Source organism: Lissotriton vulgaris, chromosome 5, assembly GCF_964263255.1.
Source record: "Lissotriton vulgaris chromosome 5, aLisVul1.2, whole genome shotgun sequence".
NCBI classification, from domain to species: domain Eukaryota; kingdom Metazoa; phylum Chordata; class Amphibia; order Caudata; family Salamandridae; genus Lissotriton; species Lissotriton vulgaris.
In genome coordinates, this window is record NC_141693.1 from 844,750,597 (window position 1) to 844,770,857 (window position 20,261).

The 20,261-nt window shown below is 49.8% G+C and overlaps 1 protein-coding gene across 2 annotated transcripts in view; it reads right to left on the minus strand.

Annotated features, from left to right (window-relative positions):
• VPS26A (VPS26 retromer complex component A) overlaps positions 1 to 20,261 on the minus strand; it is a 352,216-nt gene that overhangs the window by 98,025 nt on the left and 233,930 nt on the right. The window contains exon 8 of one of the 2 annotated variants that reach the window (XM_086922394.1): positions 14,591 to 14,733. The exons of the other annotated variant lie outside the window; for it this stretch is intronic. Coding sequence (XP_086778520.1) covers positions 14,591 to 14,733 — 143 coding nt within the window. The remainder of the gene's footprint in view (positions 1 to 14,590; positions 14,734 to 20,261) is intronic. 2 annotated transcript variants of the gene reach the window in all.

A 20,261-nucleotide genomic window follows, 5' to 3' on the forward strand; every position in this document is an offset into this window, starting at 1 on the left:
ACTGCCTTGCAGTGCCCTCTGAGATCAAGACATGGTCGGACAAGTTGCCCTGATGCAGGGCCCACTGAAACTTCAGGTCCCACTGCAGAGCCCGCATTCGCCACTGGGCGTGATGCACCAGAAGGATGCAGGAGGCCATCAGCCCCAGAAGCCGCAGCGTCAACCTGACAGACTCGGGATAAATGCTGAAAGATCAGAATCATAGCCTGAATATCCCGAACCCGCTGTTCGGGAGGATAAACCCGAAACTGCGCTGAGTCCAGAACCGCTCCGATGAAGAGGAGCTTCTGGGAGGGAAACAGGTGCGACTTCGGCAAGTTGATGGGGAACCCCAGCAGGTGCGTGAGATCGGCCGTAGTCTGGAGGTGGCTGACGACTGTCTGGGGCGAGCCCACCTTCAACAACCAGTCGTCGAGGTAGGGGAAGACTGACACCCCAAACCTGCACAGATGGGCTGCGACCACCGCCATCACTTTCGTGAACACCCGTGGGGCGCTGGTAAGGCCAAAGGGGAGCACGGTAAATTGAAAGTGCTCGTGGCCTACCGTGAACCGAAGGTAACGCCGGTGGGCCGGCCGGCCGGACGGGGATGTGAAAATAAGCGTCCTGCAAGTCCAATGCTACCATCCAGTCTCCGGGGTCCAGGGCAGCTAAGACCTGAGCCAGAGTCAGCGTCTTGAAGCCGTTGACGTTCCGTAGGTCCAAGATAGGGCGTGGGCCCCCTTTACCCTTCTTGGGTACCAGAAAGTAGTGGGAGTAACAACCACACCCTACTTCCGGCCCAGGAACGCGCTCGATGGCCCCCTTGGCCAAGAGGGCCGTGACTTCCTCTTGTAGAAGTTGCAAGTGATCCCCCGACACGCGGTGGAATTGAGGTGGATTGGCTGGAGGGGTCGCCTCGAAGGGGAGGGAGTAGCCCCTTAGGACGATTTGCAGCACCCACCTGTCCGATGTGACAGTGCACCAGTGGAAGAGGTGATGGTGAACCCTGCCCCCCACTGGCGTCACATGGGCCTGAAAGCATGGACTAGGAGGGTTTTGAGGCAGGTGCTGCGAGGGAAGGTGTGGACTGGCCTCGCCATGGTCTCCGACCGCGGCTACGGTGTTTTCCACGGCCGCCACCGCGCTGTAGAACGTTCTGCTGCGCGTGGCTGGCGTCACGTGTGGGGGCGCCCCTTCCTTGGCCACGAAAGGAGCAAAAGGCTCCCGTTTGCTGGCGTGGGGCAAAGAGGCCCAAGGACTTGGCCGTAGCCCTAGAGTCCTTAAAACGCTCAAGCGCATGGTCTGCCTTGTCACCAAAGAGGCGACGGCCATCGAACGGCATATCCAGAAGGGTAGCCTGGACATCAGCCGAAAAGTTAGCGGACCTCAACCAGGCGTGGTGTCGAACCGCCACCGTCGTTGCCATCGCCCTGCCCAGTGAGTCCGTTGTATCCAGCCCACACCGGATGGAATACCGTGCTGCATCTCGGCCCTCGGCAAGGGCTTGGGCGAGTTTTACCCGGGCCTCCTCCGGACATTGTGGCAGCACTTCCGCGACCGTGTCCCACAGGGTGTGGGTGTAGCGGCCAAGAGGCATGCAGTATTAACTGACCGCAAACCCAAACTCAGGGACGAGAACACTTTCTTCCCGAACTGTTCGTACCTCTTGGATTCCCGATCGGGCGAGCCGTCGGGAATGCGATCTAGGAAGTGGAGGCCTGGATGACCAGGCTCTCGGGGGTGGATGGGTGGACAAAAACCATGGGTCGCCCGGGGCCGGGCGGTAGCGTCTGGCCACGTTCCTATCCACAGGCGGACCTGTGGCGGGCTTGGACCAAGTGCCCACAAGAACGTCACACAAGGCCTCATTAAACGGCAGTAGAGGCTCACTGGAGCTTGCCTGCGGTTTAAGGACCTCAGTGAGGTGGTTAGTCCTAACGGCCGCCACAGGGAGCTCACGGTTTAGGGCCTTGGCTGCCCTTGTCAACACTACACTATAAGCAGCCCCCTCCTCCGTAGCCACAGTTGGAGGGGAAACAAATCCAGTGTCTGGCGAAGTGTCAATTCCACTGGCCTCCCCAAGCTCATATGTCCAGTCCTGTTGAGACTGGCACTCCCGTGCCAGAGGGTCCTCAGACCCCTCCCAATCACCCTAGTCACCCATCTCCTGTAATTCAGGGTCAGCGGATGGGGCCAGTTTATAGAAGTAGAAATCTCCAAAGGCCATCGGTATCGGTGCCCAGCGGCGCCGCTCCTGCGCCGGAACAGGACCGAGGGTAGGATCAGGGACGGCGCCCATAGCAGGCGCCGGGGGCGACACCCGCTGGGCTGGCGCCGGTGAGGTCGACCGGTGACGACCCGGATCCGGAAGCGGATCCAGGGAGGGCCTGCGGCGCCGGGACCGAAGTCGCCGGCGGTGCCGGGGCCGAAGCACCCGACAGCGTCTGAGCCGAAGCACCCGATCCGCTAGGCCCTCCAGCCGGGCCATTGGGCCCGGAGGCGCCACGGAACCCGGCTAAGGAGGGAGGGACTTCATGGCCATGAGGTACTGCTCGCCCTCCTCAGGCGTCGCGTCATGCCCAGGGACCCGAAGGTGTGGGGCAGGCTGCGACGTCCGCTACTCCGTCGGAGCCGCGAGGGTGGTGTCACCCGAACCCCCGGCCGCATCGCGTGAGCGTCGGGGTGGGTCAGAGAAACGATGACGTCTCTCCGACCTCTCATGCCTCTTACCTGAGGACTTGGATCCTGACGACCGATGTCCACTCCCGGAGCTGCGAGGACTCCGACCCCGCGACCCGTCCCTCGACCTCCTGTGGGACCGGGACCTGGAGCAGCGCGGGGCCGACTGCCGGAGTTCCAGTCGCTTGCGGGACCGCTCCCGCCTAGCTTTAGACTTCAGGGCCCGGCAGTCGGAGCAGGTGCGGTCGTCGTGGTCGAGGCCTAAACACTTGAGGCACGGGCGATGGGGGTCGGTAACCAACATCAGTCGGTCGCACCTGGAACAGGGTTTAAACCCAGGCATCCCTACCGGCACCGTAGGAGTCGAAGACTCGAGTAGAGAAATGATCAAAAACTTTAGTAAAAAAAGACTAAGAGGTAGAGCTTCTCCGGATCTGCGCTAGCTGGCGCGGAAAAAAGAAGAAATGACGTCAGCGCGCATGGGCGGCGTCTATGTACTCCGACGACATCATTCCGGCGCTAACGACGCCGATGACGGACGCGGAGCCGCGGACGACGCCTGTCGGCGGCAGGGGTATTGCTACGCAAAATTTTCTGGATCCAGTCTGACGCCTGGGAATATTCTACGGTAAGGAATCTATCTAAGGTAAGGAATCTATCTAAGGTAAGGAATCTATCTAAGGTAAGGAATCTATCACTAACGTGTCTCTTTCAGATATGTTTTGTATAGAGGCATCTAATGGATTGATTTGGTTATGATTGCAGTAAATTACAAATATTTTCCATTTATCTGCGTAGCATGCTCTAGTAGTTGGGCGTCTTGCTTCCTTGATAATGTTCATACAGCCTGGAGGCAAGTTAAGATATCCGAACTCTAAGACTTCAGAAGCCAGATCGCTAGGTTCATCTGATTGGGATCTGGGTGTCCGATTTCTCCACGGTTCTGCGTTAACAGCTATGGCGATAGGCGCAGCCTTTGGTGAGGGAAACAGAGTTCTAGGAGTGTCGTGTACCATGGCTGTCTTGCCCATGTGGGAGCAACTAGGATCATTGTGAGGGACTGTTGGTTTAGTTTGCGTGCCACTAATGGAAACAGTGAAGTTGGCGGAAAAGCGTACGCAAATCTGCCTGACCAGTTCATCCATATCGCATTGCCCTGTGGCAATGGGTGTGGGAACCTGGCGGCAAAGGACTGGCATTTTGAGTTTTCGTTTGTGGCAAACAGATCTATCTCTGAATGCCCCCACTTTTTGAAGAATGGTTGGAGGACTTGAGGGTGAATCTCCCATTTGTGTATCTTTTGGCTGTGTCTGCTTAGTAGATCTGCGATCTGATTGTCTATTCCTGGGAGATGTTCTGCCAGGAGAAAGATGTTTTTTGGAATTGCCCACCTCCATATGCTCTGTGCTAGGTGTGATAGCTGCGTAGAGTGTGTCCCTCCCTGTTTCTGTATGTAGTACATGGCTGTCATGTTGTCCGTCCGGATTAATACAGCCTTGTTGTACAAGTATTTCTGGAAGGCTTTCATCGCTAGAAATACTGCTAACATCTCTAAGTGGTTTATATGCAGTGTCTTCTGCTTGACTGTCCAGAGCCCATGGACTGTGTATTGAAGTAGGTGGGCTCCCCAACCTGTCAGTGATGCGTCCGCTGTTAGCACTACCTGTGGAACTGGCTCTTGGAACAGTCGCCCCCTGGAAAGGTTTTGTGGGTTCCACCACTGCAGAGAGTTGGAAGTGCGACTGTCTACCAACACTAGGTCTTTTAGTTGTCCTTGAGCTTGGTTCCTCTGTCGTGCTAGGCATTCTTGCAATGGACGCATTTGAAGTCGGGCATGAGGGACAATGAATATGCAGAAGGCCATCATGCCTATCAGCTGCATGAACACTCGAGCTGGCAAGGAGTGTTGTGGGGGAAATCTTCGAATTAGAGACTGCATGTTGGCTATCCTGGCTGGATTTGGATATGCTTTTGCCACAGAGGTATCTATTGTTGCTCCCAGATATTGTTGTATGTGGGAGGGCTGCAGATGTGATTTGGAGTAATTTATGGAAAAACCCAGACTGTGCAGCAACTGAATTGTTTGGGATGTGTGGTTTGCACACTGCGTCTGAGTTGGCTTTTATGAGCCAATCGTCCAGGTAGGGGAACACATGGATGTGTTGCCTTCTTAGGTTTGCTGCTACTACTGCTAGGCATTTTGTGAAAACCCTTGGTGCTGTAGTTACCCTGAAGGGGAGAACTTTGAATTTATAGTGTTGACCTATTGTGAACCTGAGGTATTTCCTGTGAGCTGGATGTATAGGTATGTGAAAGTATGCATCCTTGAGATCTAATTTAGCGAGGAAGTCGGCTTGTTGGAGTAACAGGAGTAATTGTTGAAGAGTGATCATATGGAAATGCTCTGAGTGTATGTATTGGTTCAGAGGTCTGAGGTCCAATATTGGTCTGAGGGACCCGTCCTTTTTGGGAATAAGGAAGTATAGGGAGTATACTCCTGTCCCTTGGTGTTGAAAAGGGACTGGCTCTATGGCTCCCTTTTCTAGCATGAATGTTACCTCTTGTTGTAACAGCATGACGTGTTCCTTGGGCATAGGACGGTGTTTGGGTGGTATGTTGGGTGGAGTTGAAGTGAGTTCCAGGCAATAACCATACTGGATAATTTGTCTCACCCACCTGTTTGTGGGAATTGGGTTAGTCTGCCTCCGACCGGTGTTGAGTGGTCTGGAGGGAGTGTGAGCAAGTCACTGTTTGGTGGCGGTGGAGGCTCTGGTGTTGTTGCCACCACGTCCTCTGCCCTTGTTATTATTGCCTCTATAACCTCCTCTGTTGGAGCCTTTATTAAAGGTGCTCTGGGTATTACTTTTGAATGTAGAGGAAGTTTGTGATGTGTTACCTCTACCTGAGCCTCGAAAGGAGGAGCGACGAAAGGAACTTCTGGATTGTTGGAACCGAAGTGCGCCCATTAACTTAGCAGTATCAGTATCCTTTTTCATCTTCTCCAAGATGGTATCTACTGCAGGGCCATACAGAAAGTCTTGGTTAACTGGCTGGTTGAGGATGGTTGACTGCACTTAATTTTTAAATCCGGAAATGCGTAGCCACGCATGCCGGCGTAGTAACACACTAGTGTTAATAGACCTAGCTGCTGTGTCAGCTGCGTCAAGTGCACATTTAATGGAAGCATTTGTTAGGAGTAGTTTCTGTCCTGTAACTCCAGTTCTGTAGTAGGGGTATCTCTGTTATAGTCATAATCTAGTGAATAGTCCCGCCCATGTGCGTGGACCCCGGCAATCAAAAATAATCTCTTAAGTTGTCAAAATCATGCAGAAACTGCAAAGACACTTAAGAGAGAATTTAAAGACAAATAATGCAGCCTATATCCACAGGCTACACTGTCCAGTACTTCAACTAGAAATTCCACCAAAAATCACCACACACAGCCCAGCCTGCCAGTTTCTACCATAGAGAAACCTGCCTCCCCCAGTCCCAGACTCAGGAATGATAGAGAGGAAGGTAGGGACAGACAAGCCCCATAGGCTGCCATTATGTGGCTTAAATAGGATACTGTGCCTTTAAGAGAACTTTCCAGACTTCTCCCAGTATCCCAGAATGCATAGCAGGTCCAACTTACTTTCAGTTCTTTTTGAAGGCGTATAAAACGCCAGACCTGCAGCATTGTTCACATGAAGAATTCTCCACCAGGGAGGAGGGAGGGCGCTTATGACTATAACAGAGATACCCCTACTACAGAACTGGAGTTACAGGACAGAAACTACTCCTTCTGTAGTAGGGGATCTCTGTGTATAGTCATAATCTAGTGAATAGAATGGCAAGCCCATCCCCACAACTAAGCGGTGGTGGAGAATAAGTACATAATGCCACTATTGTGCGAACAAATTCCGCAGCGAAGCCTGTCCAACCTGAGCGTCTGCCCTGGCGTCAGTGTCCAGGCAGTAATGCTTAGCAAAGGTATGAACCGACTTCCAAGTGGCTGCCTTGCAGATTTCAGCAATCGGCACGTTACGGAGCAGAGCCGTCGTGGCAGCTTTGCCCCTGGTGGAATGAGCCTTAGGCTTACCTCCTAAGGTCTTATTAGCTTTCTGATAACACAATTGTATGCAGGACACAATCCACCTAGAGATGGACTGCTTAGAGGTCGCAAGACCAGTCCTGACCGATCCATAATTGATAAACAACTGGTCAGACCTACGGATATCTTTGGTTTTATCCAGATAAAATTTCAACACCCTCCTAACATCCAGAGAATGGAGAGACCTCTCCGCTGGGGATGAAGGGTTCTGAAAGAACGTAGGTAAAGTTATAGTCTGGTTGACATGAAAGTCAGAAATAACCTTGGGAAGAAATTTAGGGTGAGTACGCATAACAACCTTAGCAGCATGAAATACAGTATAAGGTTCATTACAACACAACGCCTGAATTTCACTCACCCTGCGGGCCGATGTAATGGCCACGAGGAACGCCGCCTTCCAGGACAGGTGCTGCAACGAAGCCTTATGAATAGGTTCAAAAGGTTCCTTCATCAATCTGGACAGCACCACATTCAATTCCCATGAAGGCGAGGGAAGCCTGACAGGAGGGAATACTTTCTTCAATCCTTCCAGAAAATCTTTGATCACGGGGATCTGGAAAAAGGAAGTCTGTGAAGGGCATTTCCTGTAGGCAGTCAATGCAGCCAGATGAACCTTAATGGAATGCACATTAAGGCCAGACTGCGCCAAATGTAAAAGGTAAGGAAGGATGACATCTTCCTTACAGGTCGTAGGATCATGGTTCTTAGACTGGCACCAGATACAAAACCTCTTCCACTTGTAAGCGTATGAAGTCCGAGTGGAAGGTCTCTTGGACTCCTTCAGTATGTCCATGCAATCGTCGGGCAGATTCAGATGGCCATATTGCACTATCTCAGGAGCCATGCCGCCAAACTCAAAGACGAGAGGTTGGGGTGTAACATCCGTCCCCCGAACTTCGTGAGAAGGTCCGGCCTGCACGGCAACCGGATGTGAGGAAGGAGAGACCGGTGAAGTAGGTCCGTGAACCACCACTGCCTGGGCCACTCCGGGGCGATGAGGATCATCCGAGCCCTGGACCGGGCTAGCTTGATGAGCACCGCCGGAATCAGGGGAATGGGAGGAAAGGCGTACAGAAAGCTGTTCGTCCAGTCGATCCATAACGCATTCCCCAGCGTCCCTTGCTGGAAGTACCTGGAGGCGAAGTCTCTGCACTTGCTGTTTTCGGCGGTGGCGAACAAATCTACGTCTGGAGTTCCCCACCTTGCGAAGACTTCTCCTAGTACTTCGTCGTTTATGACCCATTCGTGGTTTTCCTGAAGCAGTCTGCTCAGTGCGTCTGCCTGAACATTCTGCACACCTGGTAGATGGGTGGCCGTTATCGTCAGTCCTCTGGCTAGGAGCCAGTGCCAGATCGCTTGCGCCTCCTGCGACAGAGTGCGCGATCTCGAGCCCCCCTGCTTGTTGAGGTAATACATCGTGGTGGTATTGTCCGTCTGTACAAGCAGAGAGTTGGTCTGGAAGGACGGAAGAAAGGCCTTCAGCGCCAAGTGAACAGCCCTGAGTTCCAGGAAATTGATGTGATACGTGGCCTCCATCGGTGACCACGTGCCTTGAATCTGTAGAGTCCCGGAGTGCGCTCCCCATCCCAGAAGAGACGCATCCGTCACGACAGTCTGCGTGGGAATGTCCTTGTGAAAGGGAACCCCTCTGAGGAGATTCTCCGCCGAACACCACCACTTCAGGGACTGAAGAGCATGCAGCGACAGGCGAATCTTGTCGTCCCAAGATCCTTTCCTCTGATCCCACTGATCCTCCAAGCACTCCTGCAGCGGTCTCATGTGCAGCCGTGCGTGCGGCGTCAGGAAGATACAAGAGGCCATCGATCCCAGTAGAGAAGACACCGTCCTCACTGTTGTAGATGGAGTCGTCATAAGAGCCTGAGCCTTCCGAAGGAGTGATAACCGTCGCTCTTCCGAAGGAGACACGCTTGCTGACAGCGTATTGATGGAGGCTCCCAAGTACTGTATGCATTGGACCGGAGTCGGGACAGACTTGGCCATGTTGATGTGCAACCCCAGCTTGTTCAAGAGAACGCACGTCTTCTGGAAGTGTGCTCGCGCTTCCGAGAAGGAGGATGCCTTGATCAGCCAATCGTCCAAGTACGGGTAGACGAACACCTTGTTCTTCCTCAGGTGTGCCGCTACCACCGCCATGCACTTCGAGAATGTCCTTGGCGCAGACTTCAGTCCGAATGGGAGTACTGTGTATTGATAGTGATTGGTGCCGACTTGGAACCGCAGGAACTTCCTGTGTTTGTGTGCAATGGGCACATGGAAGTAAGCATCCTGTAGGTCTATAGCGCAAAGCCAGTCTCCCTGTTGCAACTGAGGGTAGATCTGGTGCAACGACAGCATGCGGAACTTTTCTCTGCGAATCCACTTGTTTGCCTGTCGCAAATCCAGAATGGGCCTGAACTCGTTCTTGTCCTTCTTGCGAACCAGAAAGAACCGGGAGTACAGACCTCTTCCTCTCTGAGACAGAGGTACGTCCTCTATCGCCCTTTTCCTCAACAGGATATCCGCCTCCGCCTGAAGCTCGCGCAGCTGAAACTGCGAGCTGACCGGGGGAATCGCTGGAGGAGGGCAGGTGAACCGAAGACTGTATCCATTGCAAACAATATTCAGCACCCACTTGTCCTGAGTAATTTTTCTCCACTCTGCCAGAAAAAGTTGGATGCTTCCCCCTACCGGAGTGGGTAACGGATCCGGGGGAAGTAAGTTCCTAGGGCCTAGGCCCTGCCTGGCCCTTGGGCGCCGAAGCCGACTGCTGGCCTCCTCTGCCCTTCTGCCGCTTCTGGAACGGCTTACGGAACGGCTGCTGCTGCTGCGAGTGCCCCGAAGCCTGTCCCCGGCCTCGGCCTTGCCCTCCGAACCGCCGTTGGAACGGGCGGTACTGCTTCTTGGTTTCCTTGGGCTTTTCCAGGCCCACCGCCGTCAGTGTTTCGGCTTCCGCCTTCATGCGGGCCATTTCATCATCTGCGTGCTTCCCGAAGAGGGTCTCCCCGGAAAACGGCAGATTGGCCACCCTCTGCTGCGCGTCCGGTTTCAGGGACGTCAGCCGGAGCCAGGCGTGGCGCCGTTGGTTGATCCCGTGGCAGAACCCGTGAGCAGCCAACAGGGAAGAGTCCGCAGCCGCGCTGATTATCTGGTTGGCCACCAGCATCCCCTCACTCAGGACCTCCATGAAGTCTTCACGCTGCTCCCGAGGTAGATGCTCCGCAAAGCGCTCGAGGGAGTCCCAGAGGGAGCGGTCGTAACGCCCCAACAGAGCCGTGGCACTCGCCGCTTTCATGGATGTCGCGGAAGTCCCACAGATTTTACGCCCCGCCGAGTCCATCCACCTAGACTCCTTGTCCGGGGGAACCGTGGAGATCGGGGTGGTGGAGTGCTGCTTGCGGGCCGCCGTGACGATGACGGAGTCAGGCGGAGGCTCTGCTCTCAAGAAGGCCGGATCCGAGTCGGGAGCCCGGTATTTCTTCAGTAGTCTGGACGGGGCCGCTCTCGTCACAGCCGTGGTGAGAAACAGCGCCATAGCCGGTTCTTCCAAGCCCGGCACCAAGGGCAGGAGGGGACGAGACATGTGCCTCTGATGTAGAGTCTCGAAAATGACGGACGTCTTCGGAGTAGGCACTGTCAGTGTAATGCCTAGCTTCGCCGCGCCCCTCAACAGGACGTCTTGAAAGGCAACCAGGTCATCTATCGGGGACACCCTGGTGTCCGGCGACCCCGACAGCGTAGGTGAATAGTCCCTGGTCCCAGACGATCTCGTGCGGGAGCGAGATTCGCGCCTCCTATGGCGGTGTCTCGACCTCGTGGAAGATCTGCGCCTAGAGCGAGAACGAGACCTGCCAGCTCTAGGGCGCTCCTTCGGTTTGCGAGGAGGGGTCTTCCGTGGCTTCTCACGGGGACTCTTTGGATCCTCCCGGGGCTTCGGTTTCGGGGTCCCCTTGGGAGGAACAGGCAGTGACGGCAGTGAAGCGGACCTCGGCGGAGGCACCACCGGCCGCGGGGCGGGCCCATGCGGTGGGACCGGAGGTGGAGCAGGATCCTCCGTAGGAAGTGGTGGCACGGGTGGAGGGTCCTCCTTCGGTACGGGTGGAGGAGGAGGAGTCCCGGGTCGAGATGGAGTGTACACTTCCGAGTACACCGAGCCCGGTGAACCTTTAGGGGACGGGTGTGGAGATCCATCCCCATCCGCAGGCGACCTCTTCCTCTTGCGTCCACTGGAAGTGGCGTGACTCCTGGGGCTAGAGCCCCCTCTGCGTCGTTTGGGAGAGGGAGACCTACTCCTCGACGCTGACCGCTGTCTGCTGGACGCAGAACGACGCTTTTCCGGCGTCGAACGGCGCTTCCTGGACTCCGGCGTCGAACGTCGTCCCCTCGACGTCGACCCTCTCATCCTCGGCGTCGAACGTCGACTCCTCGACGTCGATCCCCTCTTGCGCGACCTCTCACGTCGTCCTCTCGACGTCGGGCGGTCCGCCCTCGGCGTCGATCGCCGTCGTCGTCTTGATGTTCCCGACGTCGAGGAGCCCCTCGACGACGATCGGCGGTGTCGCCTCGACGACGACCGACGGTGTCGCCTCGACGGCGAGCGTCGGTGCCCCTTCGACGGCGAGCGCCGATGCACGTCCCTGCGCCTCCGGCGTCGGTATGAAGACCTCGACGTCCTCTCACATGCTGGGCACTTAACAAAAAGGCCAGGCATTTCGGAGCCCCAAAACGCCTAAAAAACAGCACAAGGGTGAGAAGAGAACACCAAGCAGTAATCACAGCACTTTTAAAAGTCAAAAAGTGCAAAAACGAATTCAATAAACCCTTGAAAAAGGGAGAGCTCAATGCCAGGGTCCTGTAAGCAGGAGCCGGAAAAAAGAACTGAAAGTAAGTTGGACCTGCTATGCATTCTGGGATACTGGGAGAAGTCTGGAAAGTTCTCTTAAAGGCACAGTATCCTATTTAAGCCACATAATGGCAGCCTATGGGGCTTGTCTGTCCCTACCTTCCTCTCTATCATTCCTGAGTCTGGGACTGGGGGAGGCAGGTTTCTCTATGGTAGAAACTGGCAGGCTGGGCTGTGTGTGGTGATTTTTGGTGGAATTTCTAGTTGAAGTACTGGACAGTGTAGCCTGTGGATATAGGCTGCATTATTTGTCTTTAAATTCTCTCTTAAGTGTCTTTGCAGTTTCTGCATGATTTTGACAACTTAAGAGATTATTTTTGATTGCCGGGGTCCACGCACATGGGCGGACTATTCACTAGATTATGACTATACACAGAGATCCCCTACTACAGAATGAATTTGCCTTCCTGTATTAGGTCGTTAGCTTTAGATTTGAATGGTTCTGGGAGGTGTTGTAGTAAGCCTTCCAGCTAGTCATAATGTACTCTATCGTATTGTGCTAATAGAGCCTGTGTGTTTGCAATTCTCCAAGTGTTTGCTGCTTGGGATGCCACTCTTTTGCCTGAGGCTTCTAGTATCTTCGATTCTTGGTCACGAGGGGGAGCATCTCCTGTTGTCTGTGAATTAGCTCGCTTTCAAGCGTTTGCTACCACTAATGAGTCTAAAGGCAACTGTGATTTAATATAAGAAGGGTCTGTAGGGGCTGCCTTATACTTTTTCTCAATTCTGGGATTGAGGACACGCGCTCTGGCTGGATCTTTAAATATGTCTGGCGCGTGTCTTAGTACCCCTTTTAACATAGGAAGTGTGCATACGCTTTTTTCTGAAGTAGGAAAAGTGTCGAAGAGGAAATCCTCTTCTATTGGGTCAGTGTGCATGTCTACATTATGATATTTAGCTGCCCTATCCACTAGTTGGTTAAAGACAATGGTGTCGTCAGTAGGCAACGGCTTTGTAGGATATGTAGAGGTGTCAGGGATGGGTTGTGGGTCGTATGTATCATAAGGGTCATTTTGGTCATCCCATGTGTTATCCTGTACATCCTGATCCTCAGGGTCTACAAAGTTATCTTGAGGATCGTCCCCTATGTTTTCTGTCTCATCATAATGTGAAGGAGAGTAAGGTACATAAGGCATGTCAGGAAAGAAAGGAGGAGGAGTGAAAGGCCTTGAGGGAGATGTTGCAAAGTCTTTCTTCTTTGGAGGAACAGGGGAAGAAGTGTCAGTGTCCAAAGGTCTCTTCTTCCTGTGGTAAACTGTTACCCGTTCCGTTTTAGGGTCTATTTACAGTTTAGGTTGTTCTTCCTCCACTGGATCAGGGTGGAAAAGTTCTTTCTCAACTGTCGGTGGTTTTGGTGCTGATGATTTTGGCTTAGTCACCTGTTTATGAGTCTTTGGCTCAAGGGCCTTTGGCTGTGGAGCTTCATTTGGCTCGACTGCTGTTTTCGGGTTGGTGACCTTTTTCGGGTCGGCGACCTTCCTTTGTTCGACGTGTTTCGTCTTTACCGTCTTTTTTGGTTTGGCGACCTTCTTTGGTTCGACGACTTTTTTCGGATTGACCGTACTTTTTGGCTCGATAACCTTTTTCGGATCAACCGTTTTTTTCGTCGATGCAGCTGCCTTGTTCGGGTCACCAGGAATTTTAGTGTTACCTGTTTTTGGGAGGTCGACACTCTTTTTCGGCTCGACTGCCTTTTTCGGGTCGACTATTCTCTTGGGATCGACGACCTTTTTTGTTTCGATGATTTTCTTCGGCTCGACAACCTTTTTCGGTTCGGCAGCCTTTTTGGGAAGAGTGTAGCTCGTTCTCGGGGTCTCAGAAGGCTTGGGTTTGGTCTTCGGAGCCGAGCCTGACGCGGGGTCTCTGAAGGAGTTTGTCTATCTCGGGTAAGGCCTTTAGGCAATGCTTCGACCGGAGCCTCGTCTTGAGATGGAAGCGGGGTAGGGGGCTTGGTACTCACGGTTTGCACCAGTCTGATCTGGTCATCGGAGTCCGACTGGTCTTCGACGGTGACAATTTCGAGGTTGGAGTCTGCTGCTTCTGGGAGGTTGTGTTCGTCATCGAAAATGTTCTCCGGTTCCGGTGCCTGCCGCTGCATCTCTTGTCTAGCCGCCCTTCGGTTCTGGATAGTCTTATTCGACTGGAACTGAGCACAAGCTGGACAGTTTTCCTCGTTGTGCTCAGGAGAAAGGCACTTGTTGCATACTGTATGTGTATCAGTATGTGGGAACTTGGGAGTGACATTGTGGGCACCTTTTAAATGGGGTCCTTTCCATCGGCAGCAGGCCCATGTGGCGTCGAAAAGGCCCAACGGCCCGCGTCGACGACCGGATCTAGATGGAAAGTGTTATCGAGTAAAGGTTTACCGAACAAGTACAATACCGTCGAGGTAGAAGGCCTTTTGGCCTTAGAAAGTTGAAAAGTTTCGGTTCCGAAGTTGGAGTTGAGGAATAGCATCCGAACCCAATGGCGGAAAAAAACAATCTGAAGATGGAGAAGATGCCCATGCGCACTGTAGTCCAGGGGAGGAGTCACCTATCTTGTGATACTTCGAAGACTCTTCCAGGACAACAAATTGCAAACATCCGGACCCAACATTAGGCGGCGATCTATGCTAAGATGTGAATTCAGCAGCCCACATGCCTCGAACCTTGTTTTTCGGAGAATGCACACACCTAGTCTAACTCTAATTACAATAGAGAAAGTAGGACTTTTACACCTTCTATACAGACCCACACGGCCTTGCATGCAATCCACAAGTACTAAATCTCCAATAATTTGCTAGCACTAATGTGGTAAGCTCAGTTCTCTTTTAATTCCTGAACTAAATATTTATGAACTGAATATCGAAATATGCTAAAAAGAATGCTTAGGGTTGAGCAGTTGCCTTTGTCGTACAACAAAATACACATATAAAATACTGTGTGGCAGCATACCTGTTGTTTGAAGTAGCGTCTATCTTCTTCATCTACTAATACCAAGTTCAAAAAATATCTCACTGAAAACTTTTTGTTGACATCTCTCATTGTTGGAGTTGGGTCATATCCTGCTAGGAACAGTCTAATTGGAATTGATTCACCTAAAAAAAGAAATAAGAAATAGATAATTTAACTTACAATACAGTAACCCTACACAGTTAAACCGGAATGCTTAGTTATGCAGGCTCAGACAAGCAGTTCCGTGCTGTAAGAACTATACCAAGTGCTAGGAGGGATCCTGATGATGTCAGGAGGTGCAGGAAGGAATACAATTTAGCAAGAAACAGACGCAAGTGGGAAATTAAAGATCAGGCCTGGAACAATTTATTTGAAGCCTCGCAAAAGAGGGACAGCTCACTCTTCTGGGGAGCTGTCAAGGCACCGTTTTTTAGCTCGGGGACGGACCAAGAATTGAGGTGGCTATAACAGAAGATCCATGGATAAACTTCTTCTCAGATGTATATAATCCTGGGGGGACAGATAAATTAGCAGATATGGGGACCGAAATCCAGGAGGACTTGAAAAATTTGTACAAATTAAAATTAAAATCAGTAACGAAGAAGTAGTCGCAGTCATAAAACAGAGTAAGGGAGGCAAAGCGCCGGGTCCCGATAGCACCCCGATCGACTTATTTAAATACTCGGTCGATCTTTGGTCCCCATTATTAAACAGAGTTCTTGAAGCCAGCAGCGAGAAGGGCTTTATCAAAACTTGGTCCGAGTCGGTAATTATCCCTATATTGAAAAAAGGGGACCGGGTTTACCCTTCCTGCTATCGCCCAAAATCCCTGCTTGATTTTTTTATGAAAGTCACAGGCAGGGTCATCTTGAATCGCCTCCAACTATAGGCGGAAGATACCAACGTATTAAGTCAAGTACAATATGGGTTCAGGGAGGGGCGGGGCACCGTAGAGCAGGTGCTAAATTTTTCCATCTTACATGGAAAATATATTCAGGCCAAGGGAGGTAAATCATATGCAGCGTTCGTCGATTTAAGCGCAGCTTTCGACTGCGTAATTCATGGCAGATTTTATCAGACTTAAAGGTAGATGAGGTAATTATATCATTCCTAAGACAACTCTACGCGGGCGCCACAGCCAAGGTGAGATACAGTCTAAAAGGTGAATGCTCCAAGCCTTTTCATGTAAGGAGAGGAGTCAGACAAGGCTGCGTCCATGTCTTCTAAAGCGCGCGGTCACAGCCTTTGTCTCCAATGTATTAACACGCTCATGCACCTCTCCTGTCCCACTTCGCTAAGCAACCTGGCAACAATAAGTCTCTCTTACGCAAGCAGCTGGCGCTGCATCGCTAGGCGAGACCTAAAAAGGGGGAGACTTACGCGGTCATGACTCTAGATTTTCAACATAGAGGAAAGCTTTGGTGTTTAGAGAAAAGGCTGAACGTAATAGTTATTTCATTGTTTCTAGTGAATGTGAGCATACTTTCTTGATAAAAAGGAAGCTGGGGATTGAAAGGAGGAACTGATCCTGTTTTCCAGGGAATTTATTATGCGTGTGGTAAGAATGCCTATTATAGGTTACCTACAGGTTGGTATGGATGTTATTTAGGCATAGTGTTTCCAAAAGTGCACCATGTAGATAAGAATAATACAGTTAATGAAAAAAAACAGGGATTAACAGGTAATAAGAGAGAAGCAAGTTATTCTGAAATAATAGGGGTATTTGGAGCACTGATACCTTCAGTGACAGTCATTCTGAATTCACATAAAATTAGAAAATTGTCCACAGTGGTTGATGGTTTATCAACAGATACTGCTGGTGGGTTCTGGATGATTGATACTGAACTGGTTGCAATTAGATCTATGGTTTTGCAAAATCGACTTGCCATTGATATATTACTGGCAAAAGAGGGTGGAGTCTGTAGCATGCTGAAAATACAACAATGCTGTACTTATATCCCTGATAAGAGTAAAAATCTTGAGGGGTGTATTAAAAATATTACAGAACTTCATGAAGATTTGAATGAATCAAAGGTTGATGGTGCATGGGAGAAACTTGGTAAGAGTTTTTACTCTGTGGGAAATTGTTTTTCTACTTTAGGAAATAGTTTACTAGGAAAAATATGAATACCTATTACTTCAGTAGTTGTAGTGACATTAATAATTCTTTTGATTTATAAATGTTGCAAATGCAAATGTAGAAAGGAAAAGGTGTCAGATCTTAAACGTAGAGGTAGAAAAAGAAAAAGAGAAGGTACAGAATTAGAGGATATGAGAGGAGATTACTATGAGATCATGAAAGATTTAGACGGAAGAATGATAAAACGCGAAAGAAGTACAGTATTTTAGATAAATGGCAAATTGTATTTGTTGGTATTCTTATGATGGCTCAAAAACGCCATCAAAGGGGGGATTGATGGAGCAGGGTTTTGAGGAAATAAAACCTGCTTGGATTGAACCCTCAGTAACATTTCATTAACAGAGTGCTGTCAAAAATATTATTAAAAACGCGAAAATAAGGGAAATGCTTTTGCGCATGCATGAACTAATGCGTATACTAATGCATGAAAACTAGGCCACAAGTACATTGATTAAAAGAATAATGCTGCTTATGTGCATGATAATAATAATTGCTAGGAATAATACAGGTTGTACATGGGATAGTGAGATGCTGGGATGGTGAGCAATGAAATCACATTTCATGAAAAAAATAAATGTTTGTGTTTGTTTTCTGTAGAAAAGCAAGCATGGGTCTACACTTCTGCATGCCAGTTTGGGTTTATTTTACAAGAGAATTAAAGGAATAAAAATGGGCTATGAATGAGCAGACAGAATGCAAAGGCAGGACAAATGACCTTCATGGTGTGCTGACTAACTGCCAAGCTTTGGAAAAGAAATTACAATATCAGTGGAAGCGAACAACTTCCTTCACGAGATGGCAGAAGCAAACAATGGACGCACAGATATTTGCAACATGTGATAAACTGCAGGAAATATTTACTATGATTGTGTTCAAATTTGTTTCCTGGGAAGAATCTGTTGTTATGCTGAATGTTTAAGACAATGGGACATTGAATGAACTGGACATGATGAGAGCGGTGTTACAGAACACCCCCATTCTTAGCCAATAAGAGACTAAGTTAGTGCTAATATTGAAACATATGTAGGTTGGACGTTTAGGTTTTAGGGTATAATTGAAAGTCCCTGGGGGTGTGATTAGGAAGGTTCAGCTGGTGTTTAGCTAGCGGGAGATCGTCACTGTCGTCGGTTTGCTGTTTCTGATAGAGGCTTACCTGTTTCCTGACTTAATCTTTGTCACTCAACTCTTCTTTAATGGCCATGCTGCCCTTCTTGGTCAAAGGGTAATTTTCCCTGATTCTTGGGTTAGTATAAGGAAAATGCTACTTACCAGTATGCATCTGTTCTTGGCATGTAGAGCTGCAGAGTTGCACACTATGCATAGATTGCCACCTAGTGTTGGGCCCGGATGTTTGCAGTTTGTTTTGTAGAAAAGTCTTTGGAAGTCACAGGATAGGTGACTCCTCCTTTCGATGATACTGCGCATGGTCATCGGCTCCATCCCCAGATTGTTTTTCGCCATTGGGGAAGTGATGGAGCTATATAAGAGATAGTGATGTCCATGTAATATGTATCTAATTAAGATAATACTGGAACAGATAAAGGCAGCCGGGGAGGCGGGTGGGCATGTGCAGCTCTACATGCCAAGAACAGATGCATACTGGTAAGTAGCATTTTCCGTTCGAGGTATATGAGCTGCAGATTGCACACTATGCATAGATTACAAAGGAGTTACCACACCTAGCGGCGACTACCAGTATCGGTTGCAGTGGTTTGAAACTGAGTTTTTAGTACAGCCTGGGCCACAGTGGCTTGTTGTTTAGTTTGCACATCTACACAGTAATGCTTTGTGAATGTGTGCGGTGTAGCCCATGTGGCTGCTTTGCATAGGTCATCTGGGGGAATGTTCCCTAAGAATGCTATTGAAGCCCCTATTTTCCTGGTAGAATGGGCTTTTGGTGGGATTGTTAATGTGCATTTAGCTTTTTGATAACATATTTGTATGCATTTAACAATCCACCTAGCGATCCCTCGACTTTGAAATGGGATTGCCTTTATATGGCGGTGAGAAAGACACAAAAAGTTGTTTAGTCTTACGAAAGGTTTGTGTTCTTTAAATGTAGTACAGTAATGCTCTCTTGACATCTAAAGTGTGTAGAGCTCTTTCTGCGACTGTTTGAGGCTGCGAGAAAAACACGGGCAGCTCAACAGATTGATTTAGATGAAAAGGGGAAATGACTTTTGGAATGAATTTTGAATTTGTATGAAGAACCACCTTGTTATGATGCATTTGCAGAAAGGGTTCCTGAATGGTAAATGCTTGTAGTTCACTAACCCTTCTGAGAGACGCAATGGCTACTAGGAAAGCTACTTTCCAGGTTAGAAATTGCAATTCGCATTTATGTAATGGTTCGAAGGGAGGCCCCATTAACCTTGTGAGAACTACAATTAGATTCCACACTGGTGCGGGTGGTGTTCTGGGAGGAATTATTCTTTTGAGTCCTTCCATGAAAGCTTTAATAGCTGGCGCTCTAAAAAGAGATAGATGTTGTCTATTTTGCAAGTATGCTGCAATAGCTGCAAGGTGTAACCTGATAGACGTGTAGGCTAAGTTACACTTTTGAAGGTGCAATAAATATCCAATGATGTGTTGAATAGACACATCTAGAGGATCAATTTGGTTGTTTTGGCAGTATATGACAAACCTTTTCCACTTAGCAGTGTAACATGCTCTAGTGGTGGGGCGTCTAGCTTCTTTGATAACGTTCATACAGTCTGGGGAAAGGTTGAGGTAATCAAACTCTATGACCTCAGGATCCAGATCGCTAATTTTAGCTGAGCTGGGTCCGGGTGCCTGATCTCTCCACGGTTCTGCGTTAATAGGCGTAGAGATAAGTTTAGTTTTTGGTGTGGTACTACAGACATTTGCAACAGCGTGGTGTGTCACGGTTGTCTGGCCCAAGTTGGAGCGATTAGGATGAGCGTTAGGGAATGTTGCTGTAGTTTGCGCACCACTAATGGAATTAGTGGGAGAGGAGGAAAAGCGTACGCAAATAGTTTTGACCAGTTTATCCATATCGCATTGCCTTTGAACAATGGTGTGGATATCTGGTGGCAAATTTTGGGCATTTTGCATTTTTGTGGGTTGCAAAAAGGTCTATTAGAGGTTGTCCCCACATTTGAAAGAACGGATGAAGAACTTGTTGATGAAGTTCCCATTTGTGGATTTGCTGAGTTTGTCGACTTAGTAGATCTGCCATGGTGTTTTGTACTCCTGGGACGTGCTGGGCTAATAGGAAGATCTTTAGTGGTATAGTCCATCTCCATATCTGCTGTGCTAACAGAGAGCTGCAGAGAGTGTGTCTCTCCCTGTTTGTTTATGTAATACATAGCTGTCATATTGTCTGTGCGGACTAGGACAGCTTTGCCTGACACTTGAGTTTGAAAAGCTTTTAGGGCTAGAAACACAGCTAGTAACTCTAGGTGGTTGATGTGGAGTAGGTTTTGTTGCGGTGTCCACCTACCTTGCGTGATGTGATGCAGGAGGTGAGCTCCCCAGCCGGAGAGCGATGCGTCCGCTGTTAAAACTACT